Source organism: Scyliorhinus torazame, chromosome 28, assembly GCF_047496885.1.
Source record: "Scyliorhinus torazame isolate Kashiwa2021f chromosome 28, sScyTor2.1, whole genome shotgun sequence".
Lineage (NCBI taxonomy): Eukaryota > Metazoa > Chordata > Chondrichthyes > Carcharhiniformes > Scyliorhinidae > Scyliorhinus > Scyliorhinus torazame.
This window is the reverse complement of record NC_092734.1, coordinates 30,579,122-30,593,559: the sequence shown is the minus strand read 5'-3', so window position 1 is coordinate 30,593,559 and position 14,438 is coordinate 30,579,122. Positions and strand designations below refer to the sequence as shown.

Sequence of the window (14,438 nt, the reverse complement as noted above, 5' to 3'; positions counted from 1 at the left end):
GTAGGCTGTGCGAACTGGTTGGTCTCTTCCTGGCGCTGTTTGGTTCTATGAAAATCGACACCAATCTTAATCGGATTTGCAGTCTGCACAATGTGAACCATTTCAGCTGTGAAGAGAGGCTGGTTAGGCTGGGGTTGTTTCCCTGGAGCAGAGAAGGCTGGGGAGTGGGGAGCTGATTGAGGGGCATAAAATGATGAGGGACATGGTCAGGAAGAAACTTTTCCCCTTTTTTTGTTTTTTGAATTTAGAGTACCCAATTCATTTTTTCCAATTAAGGGGCAATTCAGCGTGTCCAATCCGCCCACGCTGCACATCTTTTGGGTTGTGGGGGCGAAACCCACGCAGACACGGGGAGAATGTGCAAACTCCACACGGACAGTGACCCAGAGCCGGGATCAAACCCAGGACCTCGGCGCCGTGAGGCAGCAGTGCTAGCCACTGCACTACCGTGCTGCCCCTTTTCACCTTAGTTGAAGGGTCAATAACCAGGGGGCATAGATTTAAGGTGACGGGCAAGAGATTCAGAAGGGATTTGAGGCAAAACCTTTTCGCCCAGGGGGTGGTGGGGATCTGGAACCCGCTGCCTGAAAGGGTGGTAGAGGCGGGAACCCTCACAATGTTTAAGAAGCATTTAGACGGACTCTTGAAACGCCAGAGCCATACAAGGCTACGGACCAAGTGCTGAGAAACGGGATTAGGATAGATAGGTGCTCGATGGCCAGCACAGACAGGATGGGTTGAGGGGCCTCGTTCTGTGCTGTAAAACTCTCTGACTCTACGAATATGGCACCTCTGTGATTGGATGAGTTTCCTCTCTATAGTGCTGTACCCCTTCCGACATGGGGCTAGCAATAGAACATAGAACACAGAACATAGAAAATACAGCACAGAACAGGCCCTTCGGCCCACGATGTTGTGCCGAACCTTTGTCCTAGATTAATCATAGATTATCATTGAATTTACAGTGCAGAAGGAGGCCATTCGGCCCCCTGAGTCTGCACCAGCTCTTGGAAAGAGCACCCTACCCAAACTCAACACCTCCACCCAACACCAAGGGCAATTTTGGACACTAAAGGCAATTTATCATGGCCAATCCACCTACCCTGCTCATCTTTGGACTGTGGGAGGAAACCGGAGCACCCGGAGGAAACCCACGCACACACGGGGAGGATGTGCAGACTCCGCACAGACAGTGACCCAAGCCGGAATCGAACCTGGGACCCTGGAGCTGTGAAGCAATTGTGCTATCCACAATGCTACCGTGCTGCCCTTAAGAACAAATAAATCTACACTATATCATTTTACCGTAATCCATGTACCTATCCAATAGCTGCTTGAAGGTCCCTAATGTTTCCGACTCAACTACTTCCACAGGCAGTGCATTCCATGCCCCCACTACTCTCTGGGTAAAGAACCTACCTCTGATATCCCTCCTATATCTTCCACCTTTCACCTTAAATTTATGTCTCCTTGTAATGGTTTGTTCCACCCGGGGAAAAAGTCTCTGTCTACTCCATCTATTCCCCTGATCATCTTATAAACCTCTATCAAGTCGCCCCTCATCCTTCTCCGTTCTAATGAGAAAAGGCCTAGCACCCTCAACCTTTCCTCGTAAGACCTACTCTCCATTCCAGGTAACATCCTGGTAAATCTTCTTTGCACCTTTTCCAAAGCTTCCACATCCTTCCTAAAATGAGGTGACCAGAACTGTACACAGTACTCCAAAGGTGGCCTTACCAAAGTTTTGTACAGCTGCATCATCACCTCACGGCTCTTAAATTCAATCCCTCTGTTAATGAACGCGAGCACACCATAGGCCTTCTTCACAGCTCTATTCACTTGAGTGGCAACTTTCAAAGATGTATGAACATAGACCCCAAGATCTCTCTGCTCCTCCACATTGCCAAGAACTCTACCGTTAACCCTGTATTCCGCGTTCATATTTGTCCTTCCAAAATGGACAACCTCACACTTTTCAGGGTTAAACTCCATCTGCCACTTCTCAGCCCAGCTCTGCATCCTATCTATGTCTCTTTGCAGCCGACAACAGCCCTCCTTACTATCCACAACTCCACCAATCTTCGTATCGTCTGCAAATTTACTGACCCACCCTTCAACTCCCTCATCCAAGTCATTAATGAAAATCACAAACAGCAGAGGACCCAGAACTGATCCCTGCGGTACGCCACTGGTAACTGGGATCCAGGCTGAATATTTGCCATCCACCACCACTCTCTGACTTCTATCGGTTAGCCAGTTCGTTATCCAACTGGCCAAATTTCCCACTATCCCATGCCTCCTTACTTTCTGCAGAAGCCTACCATGGGGAACCTTATCAAATGCCTTACTAAAATCCATGTACACTACATCCACTGCTTTACCTTCATCCACATGCTTGGTCACCTCCTCAAAGAATTCAATAAGATTTGTAAGGCAAGACCTACCCCTCACAAATCCGAGCTGACTATCCCTAATCAAGCAGTGTCTTTCCAGATGCTCAGAAATCCTATCCTTCAGTACCCTTTCCATTACTTTGCCTACCACCGAAGTAAGACTAACTGGCCTGTAATTCCCAGGGTTATCCCTAGTCCCTTTTTTGAACAGGGGCACGACATTCGCCACTCTCCAATCCCCTGGTACCACCCCTGTTGACAGTGAGGACGAAAAGATCATTGCCAACGGCTCTGCAATTTCATCTCTTGCTTCCCATAGAATCCTTGGATATATCCCGTCAGGCCCAGGGGACTTGTCTATCCTCAAGTTTTTCAAAATGCCCAACACATCTTCCTTCCTAACAAGTATTTCCTCGAGCTTACCAGTCTGTTTCACACTGTCCTCTCCAACAATATTGCCCCTCTCATTTGTAAATACAGAAGAAAAGTACTCGTTCAAGACCTCTCCTATCTCTTCAGACTCAATACACAATCTCCCGCTACTGTCCTTGATCGGACCTACCCTCGCTCTAGTCATTCTCATATTTCTCACATATGTGTAAAAGGCCTTGGGGTTTTCCTTTGTCCTACCCGCCAAAGATTGTTCATGCCCTCTCTTAGCTCTCCTAATCCCTTTCTTCAGTTCCCTCCTGGCTATCTTGTATCCCTCCAGTGCCCTGTCTGAACCTTGTTTCCTCAGCCTTACATAAGTCTCCGTTTTCCTCTTAACAAGACATTCAACCTCTCTTGTCAACCATGGTTCCCTCACTCGGCCATCTCTTCCCTGCCTGACAGGGACATACATATCAAGGACTCGTAGTACCTGTTCCTTGAACAAGTTCCACATTTCACTTGTGTCCTTCCCTGACAGCCTATGTTCTCAACTTATGCACTTCAATTCTTGTCTGACAACATCGTATTTACCCTTCCCCCAATTGTAAACCTTGCCCTGTTGCACGCACCTATCCCTCTCCATTACTAAAGTGAAAGTCACAGAATTGTGGTCACTATCTCCAAAATGCTCCCCCACTAACAAATCTATCACTTGCCCTGGTTCATTACCAAGTACTAAATCCAATATTGCCCCTCCTCTGGTCGGACAATCTACATACTGTGTTAGAAAAGCTTCCTGGACACACTGCACAAACACCACCCCATCCAAACTATTTGATCTAAAGAGTTTCCACTCAATATTTGGGAAGTTAAAGTCACCCATGACGACTACCCTGTGACTTCTGCACCTTTCCAAAATCTGTTTCCCAATCTGTTCCTCCACATCTCTGCTACTATTGGGGGGCCTAGAGAAAACTCTTAACAAGGTGACTGCTCCTTTCCTATTTCTGACTTCAACCCATACTACCTCATTAGGGTGATATCCTCGAACTGCCTTTCTGCAGCTGTTATACTATCTCTAATTAACAACGCCACCCCCCCCCCCCCCCACCTCTTTTACCACCCTCCCTAATCTTATTGAAACATCTATAACCAGGGACCTCCAACAACCATTTCTGCCCCTCTTCTATCCAAGTTTCCGTGATGGCCACCACATCGTAGTCCCAAGTACCGATCCATGCCTTAAGTTCACCCACCTTATTCCTGATGCTTCTTGCGTTGAAGTATACACACTTCAACCCATCTCCGTGCCTGCAAGTACTCTCCTTTGTCAGTGTTCCCTTCCCCACTGCCTCATTACATGCTTTGGCGTCCTGAATATCGGCTTCCTTAGTTGCTGGACTACAAATCCGGTTCCCATTCCCCTGCCAAATTAGTTTAAACCCTCCCGAAGAGTACTAGAAAACCTCCCTCCCAGGATATTGGTGCCCCTCTGGTTCAGATGCAACCCGTCATGCTTGAATAGGTCCCACCTTCCCCAGAATGCGCTCCAATTATCCAAATACCTGAAGCCCTCCCTCCTACACCATTCCTGCAGCCACGTGTTCAACTGCACTCTCTCCCTATTCCTAGCCTCGCTATCACGTGGCACCGGCAACAAACCAGAGATGACAACTCTGTCTATCCTGGCTTTTAACTTCCAGCCTAACTCCGTAAACTTGTTTATTACCTCCACACCCCTTTTCCTACCTATGTCGTTGGTACCAATGTGCACCACTACTTCTGGCTGCTCCCCCTCCCCTTAAGGATCCTGAAGACACGATCCGAGGCATCCCTGACCCTGGCACCCGGGAGGCAACATACCTTCCGGGAGTCTCGCTCGCGACCACAGAATCTCCTATCTATTCCCCTAACCATTGAATCTCCTACAACTATTGCTTTTCTATTCTCCCCCCTTCCCTTCTGAGCCCCAGAGCCAGACTCAGTGCCAGAGACCTGGCCGCTAGGGCCTTCCCCCGGTAGGTCATCCCCCCCAACAGCATCCAAAACGGTATACTTGTTTTGAAGGGGAACGGCCACGAGGGATCCCTGCACTGTCTGCCTGTTTGTTTTTTTCCCCCTGACTGTAACCCAGCTATTCTTGTCATGTACCTTGGGTGTGGTTACCTCCCTGTAACTCTTCTCAATCACCCCCTCTGCCTCCTGGATGATGCGATGATTTGAGGAGCTGAAGTTGGGTGCACTTCCCGCCAGTATAGTCAGCGGGGACACCGGTGGTATCCCTCACCACCCACATCCTACAGGAGGAGCATGCAACTGGCCTAGCCTCCATCCCCTCTTACCTGACAGAATATAGCTGCCCTGTGGACTAAATAGATCTCCGCCCTCCGACTCTGCTCCCAGTCAGCTACACTTTCTGTAAACTCCTGGCTCTCTTCTCACTCTTTGTGGAAATGTCGGAAACAAAATGAAAGGAGCACCTTACTCCCTCCTCACCTAACTCCCTCGGTCACCAAACTCTCACTATAGCACTCAAATGCCCCAAATTCAGCACTCCCTTGGTCACCAAACTCTCACTATAGCACTCAAATGCCCCAAATTCAGCACTCCCTTGGTCACCAAACTCTCACTATAGCACTCAAATGCCCCAAATTCAGCACTCCCTCGGTCACCAAACTCTCACTATAGCACTCAAATGCACCAAATTCAGCACTCCCTCGGTCACCAAACTCTTACTATAGCACTCAAAATGCACCAAATTCAGCACTCAGTGCAAACAAAGTCTGCACTGTAGGGGATCACTTTTATACTGTGAATCTAGCCTCTGAAAACTGGCCTAATCCAATTAACTAATTAACAAGCTCCAGCTGCAAGTGCCTACAAGTAGAAGCTTGTTTAAAGCTAATTGAAAATTCACCTTCTTCTAAACCAAACAGCAACTTTTAAGTTAATTAACTAAATAAAAGAAAGACTAAACTTTAGATAAAAATGAAGCCTTATACTCCCTCGGTCACCAAACTCTTACTATAGCACTCAAAATGCACCAAATTCAGCACTCAGTGCAAAAAAAAAAACCCAAAAAACCCACGCACTCACCTGGTAATGTTGATGAGCACACTGGGCTAAATCACTGGCTTTTAAAGCAGACCAAGGCAGGCCAGCAGCACGGTTCAATTCCCGTACCAGCCTCCCCGAACAGGCGCCGGAGTGTGGCGACTAGGGGCTTTTCACAGTAACTTCATTGAAGCCTACTCGTGACAATAAGCGATTTTCATTTCATTTCCTAACCCTGGTCGGCCAGCTCCTTCTGTTATCCAGGGAGTAGGTGCCTGACAAATGAAACCACAGGCTCAAGTCACCTCCGTCACGACGTGTGATAAACAGGCTCGTTACATTGTTAACAGGAGTGAAAACGGATTTGCACCTTGGGTCTTTTTATTTAACTATAAAAAATTGATATTGGTTTGGTGAGGAGAATGTGTGATTGCTGTGAAATCACTGCCCATACTTTGTGCATCTCTTTCATTAGATCTTTGTCTGCCTGTGTCATACACACACATAATAGAAAGATTATCGATGCCTCTGCACCGTCATTAAATGATTGTTTTAGGATACGCTTCGGGAAATGTTAAGAGAATGCCCTTTGTGTGTCAAGGGAATGTTCGGTCAACCTTTATCTCTCTCTCTCTATCCATCTTCCACTGTCATCCACTCTCTCTCCCTGTCATTTTTTTGGCTTTCCTCCCCTCCAAGCTCACTCCTTCCCAATCTCGCTCTCGATCCCAGACTGGGAATTTAATGACCCGAATGTTTTGGCTGCTGCAGGCACTGAAATTCCTGAACGGTCCTTCCAGGAATCCGAGCAGAATTAGAATTGGGTGGAAGTTCACGCTGCTGCTGATTGTGTTTGTACAGGAACTCCGGGAATACTCACTCACTATCTCTCTCTCTCTCTCTCCTCCCCTCCCACCCTCAAACCCCCCTGCAGTAAGTGTGGCACCCTCCCTCCCGAGAGCTGTCTCTTCAGTTTGATCTGTAGTGTGGGTTCCTTTATGGGTAAGTGACGTATCATCGCTGCATTACAACTGAAGCTGGCTGGGTGACTGTCACTCACTCAATGCATTCCGCATGTGAAAACAATGTGATATTATCTTTCTGTTTTGGTGAATGAAACGTTCGGGCGAGCTCCAGACTGCGTTGCCCGGAGCTCGGTTGTTGTGGTTGTTTATGTTCTGGTGTTCCTCCTCGATATCCGGCAGCAGCACGTTGCCCATCGTTTGTTTACAGTAACAAAAATAAGATCATCTCTTTTTTTTTTCCCCCTGAATCTTTTTCCCACAGCCCAGACAAGCTCTAGTGACTTGTGCTAAAAAAAGCAGCAACACAAGCTGAGATTTGAACTCGCTAAAACCCCACTCACTTGCAAATGTTACAACCTAGCACACTGCACATGTCTGGATAATGGTTGTATTGTAGTATTGTTGAGATTTACAGTGGAGAAAGAGGCCATTCAGCCCAGCGTGTGCGTGCTGGCCATCGAGAAGCCAGCTGGTCACGTTCCAACTCTTGGCCCGTAGCCTTGTGGATTATGGCGTTTCACGTGCATATCCAAGTATGTTTTAAATGTTAGGAGGGCAGCACGGTAGCACAGTGGTTAGCACCGTGGCTTCACAGCGCCAGGGTCCCAGGTTCAATTCCCAGCTTAGGTCACTGTCTGTGCGGAGTCTGCACGTTCTCCCTGTGTCTGCGTGGGTTTCCTCCGGGTGCTCCGGTTTCCTCCCACAAATCCCAAAAGACGTGCTTGTTAGGTGAATTGGACATTCTGAATTCTCCCTCTGTGTACCCGAACAGGTGCCGGAATGTGGCGACTAGGGGCTTTTCACAGTAACTTCATTGCAGTGTTAATGTAAGCCTACTTGTGACAATAAAGAGTATTCAAAAAAAGATAGCGTGTCGCAGTAGATTAGCATCCCTGCCTCTGCGGCAGAAGCTCTGGGTTTGATTCTCACCCCAGGACTTGTCGGTGAAGGAAGGTGCTTTCGAAACAAGATCAACAGTTTGAGTGTCAACCCGCAAATTCCTTCCCAACACAACAGTGGCTGGCGGTAACAGTGGGAGAGACTCCGAGTCAACCACGCTTATGTGTCGTGGGGGGGTCATTGAAACTTCTCTATTCCTGCAAGGGGGGGTCATTGAAACTTCTCTATTCCCGCAAGGTGGGGGGGGGGCTTCATTGAATCTTCTCTATTCCCGCTCATGCAATGTGCACAGGATGGGGTAGGAAAGGATGCAAGGGATCAGAGCTTTGATGAGAGGAAGGTCCATGGAAGTGAATAAACTATTTAACTGGGACAATGGATGGAGTTTTCCGTTCTGGCAACAAAGTTTGGTTGTTGTTGCGAAAGTCGGCTAGATTCCCACTGGGTGTGAACATGTGTGATCTTCCACTTTTCAGCACATTAATTATGGATCCCCGAGGAGTTTGGAAAATCTCATGGCGGGAGCGGGCAGGAGGTTACCCATCCTACCATGCGCCATATGTCAAGGGCACCCAGACACACATTTGCCCCTTGCAGGCCAGGAACTCCGCATTACATCTCTGGAGTCCTTGCGGGCGCAGTTCCTATTGGGGAAGCTGGCCGATGTCAGCGAGCATATCCCGGGACATCCGAGGGCACCTCCCGCATTGCCTTTTGCTCGTCTACAGATAAGAGCACCCACTGGCTATGGTCAGGCCATTGCCCACTGTTGCAGTGAGCCATGTTCGCCAGCCTTTTGACCTTCTGGAGGCCCTGCTGCCTCTTGTTGCTCAGGTCCTTGCTCCTTCTGCCCCTGTGCCTATCGGTGCTGACAGCCATGGCCAAGGCAGGGTTTCCTGCAGCCTGAATCATCAATGCCTCGTGGATGTGTGAATGAATTGAAGTTAAATATTTAATGAGCATGTCCGTTACAGATTTCCCTCCATCACAAAACCAAGTGCTCAGCCCTGCACCTGGCGTCCATCTAGACATGGCATCCCAACCCCACCCCTTCCAGGTAAAGTACATCCTGGAAGACTAGAGCTGGGTGTTCCACCCATTCATACAGAAATGCGTCAGGAGACATTGGGCGGGATTCTCCGTTGCCGACGGTGAAATCGTAATCGGCGATCGGGCGGAGAATCGGGTGGTTTGCGAGTCTCCTCCCCACCAAACCAGCATAACAGTGCCGGGCGCAGTCGCAATGCCGTCGGCGCCTGATCGGCCGGCCCACTCACGATGCTCCACCCCCGATGGCCTGAGTTCCCGACGACGCGGGACACGTGTGCTCACACAGATCGTGAACCCGGTGTGGCGGCTGCGGACTGTGTCCAGCGCCGTCACATTCGCCGGGGACTCGTGCTGCTGACCGGGGGGGCTCCTGGGGGGACTGGTGGGGGGGAGACCGGGGGGGGTGGGTTGTGGGGTCGTGGATAGTGGGTGAGGGGTTCGCGCCTATCACGATCCACCTCCTCATACCTTCCCTCCCCTACCATCCCTTTTCCCACCAGGACCATTGCTCTTCCCGTTATCCAAGCCACCGGTCTTTTCCCGTTCCGTGGCCCATCCAATGAGCCCTTCGCCTACCAGACTCTCGCCCTGAACCTGCCACCTTACCACATCGGACTCCCCCGTGCTACTGCGACTGTTCCTTCTGTCCTTGGAACCCCACCCTGCCCCCTCCCCAGAAGCCCACCGCTCCCTCCCCGGAAAAATCCTCCTCCCCCCCCCACTTCCCCCGTATGCCTGCCTCCCCTTTCCAGCCATGGCACAGGTTGTGATACAAGCCCCCGAAATCTCGCAGCGGCGCTCTCAAAGGTAGGCGATAGCTGCATCGATGCACCTCGAGATTAAGCGAGGCTGGCCTGTTGCGCGAAATGTGCACGCAGCCGGGAAACAGACCGTTGCAATAGTCCGCTGGAGGGGACACTTTGTTTGGAAGGGGAACGTGATCCGGTGAGTTGCCCTCTTTATGAGCATTCCTGAGATGCAAATGACTGAAAATATGGATCCCGACACGGATTAGCCATCCCAAGTCGGGAGAACAAGGTTCCAAACGACGTAGCCCACCGGCGGCAAACAGACCGTTGTCATCACGCCAAACGCTGAGCCCCTACCCGCCACGATTCCCGGCACTGGCGGGAGTGGAACGTTCCGTCCAATGGGCATAGCGACGGGACACGCAATTGGAAAATTCACAAGGATTGTTTTCTAAAAATGGCAGGTGTCGATCTGCAGACGCAAATCTCGTTTCCTGCCCCCCACCCCCACCTTAGCTCAACGGATTACCCTCTACACAAGGTCACCATGTCCAGAGCAGGCCGCTGCGCTATGTCAGTTATCTTTCTCAGATTGCCACAGGAGAACCACTTGTGCGTTGCACTGTGGAGCCCGAGGTCAGGGCGAGATAGCGAAACACAAGCAGCATTTATGTCTCAGCTTAATTTTGAGCGTACTCTGAGCTGATTAAGCGCAATGCGCAATCAAAACAGCGGGTGACTTCGACTGAATCCAGTTATCAGGAGGATGAAAATCTTCCAGGCCAGTTTGGAAATGTTTCCACACCAGCCTTTACCTCTCCTTGAGGCAAAATCCCATTTGAGGTGGGGGAATGATTATTGTGCCTTCAGCTTCAAGAAAAATCCAAACAAAGGCCTGTGGCCTGTGAAAGTTATTGCGGCCATGCGTTCAGCCTTGTTACCTCCTGGTGGGCTGACATCACTGGCAAGGCCAACATTTATTGCCCATTCTCCATTGCCTTTGAGAGGTTGGTGGTGAGCTGCCTTCTTTAATATAACCGAGAGGCTTGTTCGGCCATTTTCAGGGGGCTGTTAAGAGTCAACCACATTGCTGTGGGCCTGGACTCACATGTAGGCCAGACCGGGTAAGGACGGCAGATTTCCTTCCCTAAAGGGGTATTAGTGAACCAGATGGTTTTTTTTACAATACTCTGGTAGTTTCTTGGCCGCCATCGCTGAGATTAGCTTCTTCTTCTCGATGTCTTTAGTTCATTGAATTTTCCAACTCCTCAGTTGCGGTGGTGGGGTTTGAACTTGTGACCCTGGGCGGTGAGGTGGGCACCAAAGCTCTATGACACCATACCCATTGGCCAACATGTCACTGTGGCTCTTGGGGATAGGAGTTCCATCTGCCCAACAGAGCTCCCTGTCATGGGCAATAACTGATCATTTACTGGGGAAACCAAAATCGTTGTGGGCGTGTGGCCTTGGTCACAAGCTCCGTTCCCCAACCACTCATTCCATCCCTCTGTCTGAACCAGACTGTGCCCAACTGTGTTCAATTCGATGTGGGCCTAGCTTCCGACCACCTATCCTTCCCATCACCAAGAGCACTTGGTTGAAGCCTTCATTCATGCACGGCAGCACAGTGGTTAGCACCGTTGCTTCACAGCGCCAGGGTCCCAGGTTCGATTCCCGGCTTGGGTCCCTGTCTGTGCGGAGTCGGCACGTTCTCCCCGTGTCTGCGCGGGTTTCCTCCGGGTGCTCCGGTTTCCTCCCACAGTCCAAAGATGTGCAGGTTAGGTGGAATGGCCATGCTAAATTGCCCCCTTAGTGTTCAAAATGGCTAGGTGGGCTTACTGGATTACGGGGATAGGTTGGAGATGTGGGCTTAAGTCGGGTGCTCTTTCCAAGGGCCGGTGCAGACTTGATGGGCTGAATGGCCTCCTTCTGCACTGTGGATTCTGTGTTCTATGCTTCTGTTACCTCCATTCTCCATTATTCCTGTGCTCCCCCGGTCAACCTCTCGCTTCCCATAAATCTGAGCTCATCTAGAACCTGTTGTCCATGTCCTAACTCGTACTAACTCCCATTCATACACAGTGTTCCCTTAAAGCTCTTTGGCTATGTGTGGCCAAGCCAAATCATTTAAAAAGAGGCCGTGCACTTAATCATTTGCGCACTCCAAAAAAAATTAGTGGGAGCCTTGCCTCCCCATGGGCTTGCTCCCCCACATTGGCTTGTGGCCCATCAATGTCTTGATTTGTAAAATCCCATCATCCTCCTGTTCAAACCCCATCATGACCTCGACTCTTTTGATCTCTCCGAGAACTCTGCGTTCCCCTAACTCAACCCTCATGTGAAAACCCCACCACTTTTATCTCAACATTGGTGGCCACGTGATCTTCCGGTCCCGCCAAGGGCAAACACCGTAGATTGCGGCGGGATCGCCCAATCCCGTCAGTGGTCAATGGTGAGCCAACATGCCTCGGGGAGAGGTGGGGGAGGGGGATGCAGCATCTGGCCTATCTCTTTGAGGGAGCCTATGATCAAGAGCCCTCAAATCTCCCTCAGTGGCTCAAGTGTTAGTTTATGTCTGGCTACCATCCTACCAAGTGTTCTGCTCGGTTAAAGGTGCTATATAAATGCAAGCTGTGGCTGGCAAATGTTTTTCATTCATTGAAGTGTTAAAGATGGTGTGAGGGGGGGGCTGTTTTGCATCTGTCAGGATTGGGCAGTAAATGATAGCTCATTTGGCATCATTCGCACAAGGGAAGAATTCAACAAAATATCAGGTGAGGTAAATTGATCATTATTAAATGTTTGACATCAGGGAAACAATATTCTGTACAGAGTTCTGCGCCTGTGGAAACTTGTCCGCCTTTTCTGCTACGTTCCCTGTCCTTTGATGTTATATTCTGGAATGTTACTGAGGCTGGGATCGAGGAGGCTGGAACTGCTGAAGAGAGTTGTGCTTACCCTGTGACTGGAACTGCGCACGGCACCAGAATGGCAACATTTGACCCAGCGTGGGACCGAGGGGGTCTCATTATAATCAGAGAGGTAGATTTTCCAGTTCCCACCCCCCCCACCCCCACCCACGGGCATCATCGATTGATAGGCCCATTTACCTCGAGTGGGAATTCCCAGTCTCTGGGTGGGAGGGTCTGGAATTCCCCTGGCCAAAATCAATGGGAGTCGGGGCAAACATTCCCCCTCAGCTGGCGCCACGCCAAGCAAACAAGGAAGATAGACTGGGACTATACTCATTGGAATTTGGAAGAATGAGGGGGGATCTTATAGAAACATATCAAATTATAAAGGGAATAGATAAGGTAGAAGCAGGGAGGTTGTTTCTACTGGTGGGTGAATCTAGAACTAGGGGGCATAGCCTCAAAATAAGGGGGAACAGATTTAGGACTGACTTGAGGAGGAACCTCTTCACCCAAAGGGTTGTTGTGAGTCTGTAGAATTCCCTGCCCCCTAACATAATGATGTATGTGAAAGTCTTCCAGTGTGGGCCTGTCACACTTCAAAATGGCGGATGTACACCTAGCCTCGCTATAGGGCAAGAGTTGAGGATTGGCCTTAAAAGGGCACAGCAAATCAACCGCAGTTCTCTACTAGCAGCCAACCATAGTAACCGTAGATCAAGTGTACAATATCATGGAGACAAGTTCATTGTATGAAATAAGAACCAACGTCAGGGTAGGCTTGTTGCTTTTTAACCTGTGGACACTACATAAATAATAATAATCCTTATTGGTGTCACAAGTAGGCTTACATTAACACTGCAATGAAGTTACTGTGAAAAGCCCCTCGTCGCCACATTCCGGCGCCTGTTCGGGTACACTGAGGGAGAATTCAGAATGTCCAATTTGCCTAACAAGCACGTCTTTCAGGACTTGTGGGAGGAAACCGGAGCACCCGGGGGGAACGTGCAGACTCCGCACAGACAGTGACCCAAGCCCAGGGTAGGCAGATGAATAAGCCAGGCGTGGGTAAATCAAGGTGACATCTGGTATTATTATTATGCTTGAAAGATTGCTTGTTCACCCTGTGTCCTGTTATCCAAGATACTTTTTAACAGGATGTCATTCAGCGATCATTTGCGAACAACATGAAATCAGACGTGAGAAAATAGTCTGAAGTTTGGCAAAGTTTGGCAACCTCTGGCCCGTTACGAGGGGGTGATTTCAAACTGATGGGAGCGTGGGATTACAGAATGTCCCATGCTCGAGTCGAATTATTCCCCACAGATAGTTAACTAAACCTGACTTATGCCTGTTCTTGTGCATTTTATCAGATCTGACTTCAGAACAGCATTTCATTGTTCTCAGATTAATGCCAGGGTTTATGTAATCTTTGGCTGCTGGACTTATAAAACTGTGGACAGTGCCAATGAAACGTGAGAAAGAGGCAAAGAAATATAGCGTGGAGTGTATTTAACCCCTTGGTGCAACATTGCACTAATCATTTAATCATCTTTGTAACATTGCACACATCATTTGTCATCGATTTAATTCTTTCGGCCACGAGTTGGTTAGTCAGTAATATGACCTGCTGATGAGATGCTAGAACACTCTGTCCTCAATGCCACTCACCCACAGAGCAGGGGGGCAGTGGGGTTCTATCCAATATCTATCCTTCCACCAATATCTTCCAGTCTATAATCTCACGCTCCCGTCAGTTTGAAATCACCCCCTCGTAACGGGCCAGAGATTGCCAAACGTCAGACTTCTTTCGCACGCCCCATCTTCATGTTGTCCACAAACGATCGCTGAATGACATCCTGTTATGAAATATCTTGGATAACAGAACACAGGGTGAACAAGGAATCTTTCAAGCATAATACTAATACCAGATGTCACCCTGATTTACCCAGGCCTGGAGTATTCATCTGCCTGCCCTCAGCT

General features: G+C 49.3%; 1 protein-coding gene across 2 annotated transcripts in view; it reads left to right on the top strand.

Annotated features, from left to right (window-relative positions):
• The window catches only part of LOC140403644 (transmembrane protein 150A), a 124,375-nt gene that overhangs the window by 54,921 nt on the left and 55,016 nt on the right, over window positions 1-14,438 (top strand). For both annotated transcript variants that reach the window (XM_072491792.1, XM_072491793.1), the window contains exon 5: window positions 6,754-6,821. In XM_072491792.1, coding sequence (XP_072347893.1) covers window positions 6,754-6,821 — 68 coding nt within the window. The remainder of the gene's footprint in view (window positions 1-6,753; window positions 6,822-14,438) is intronic.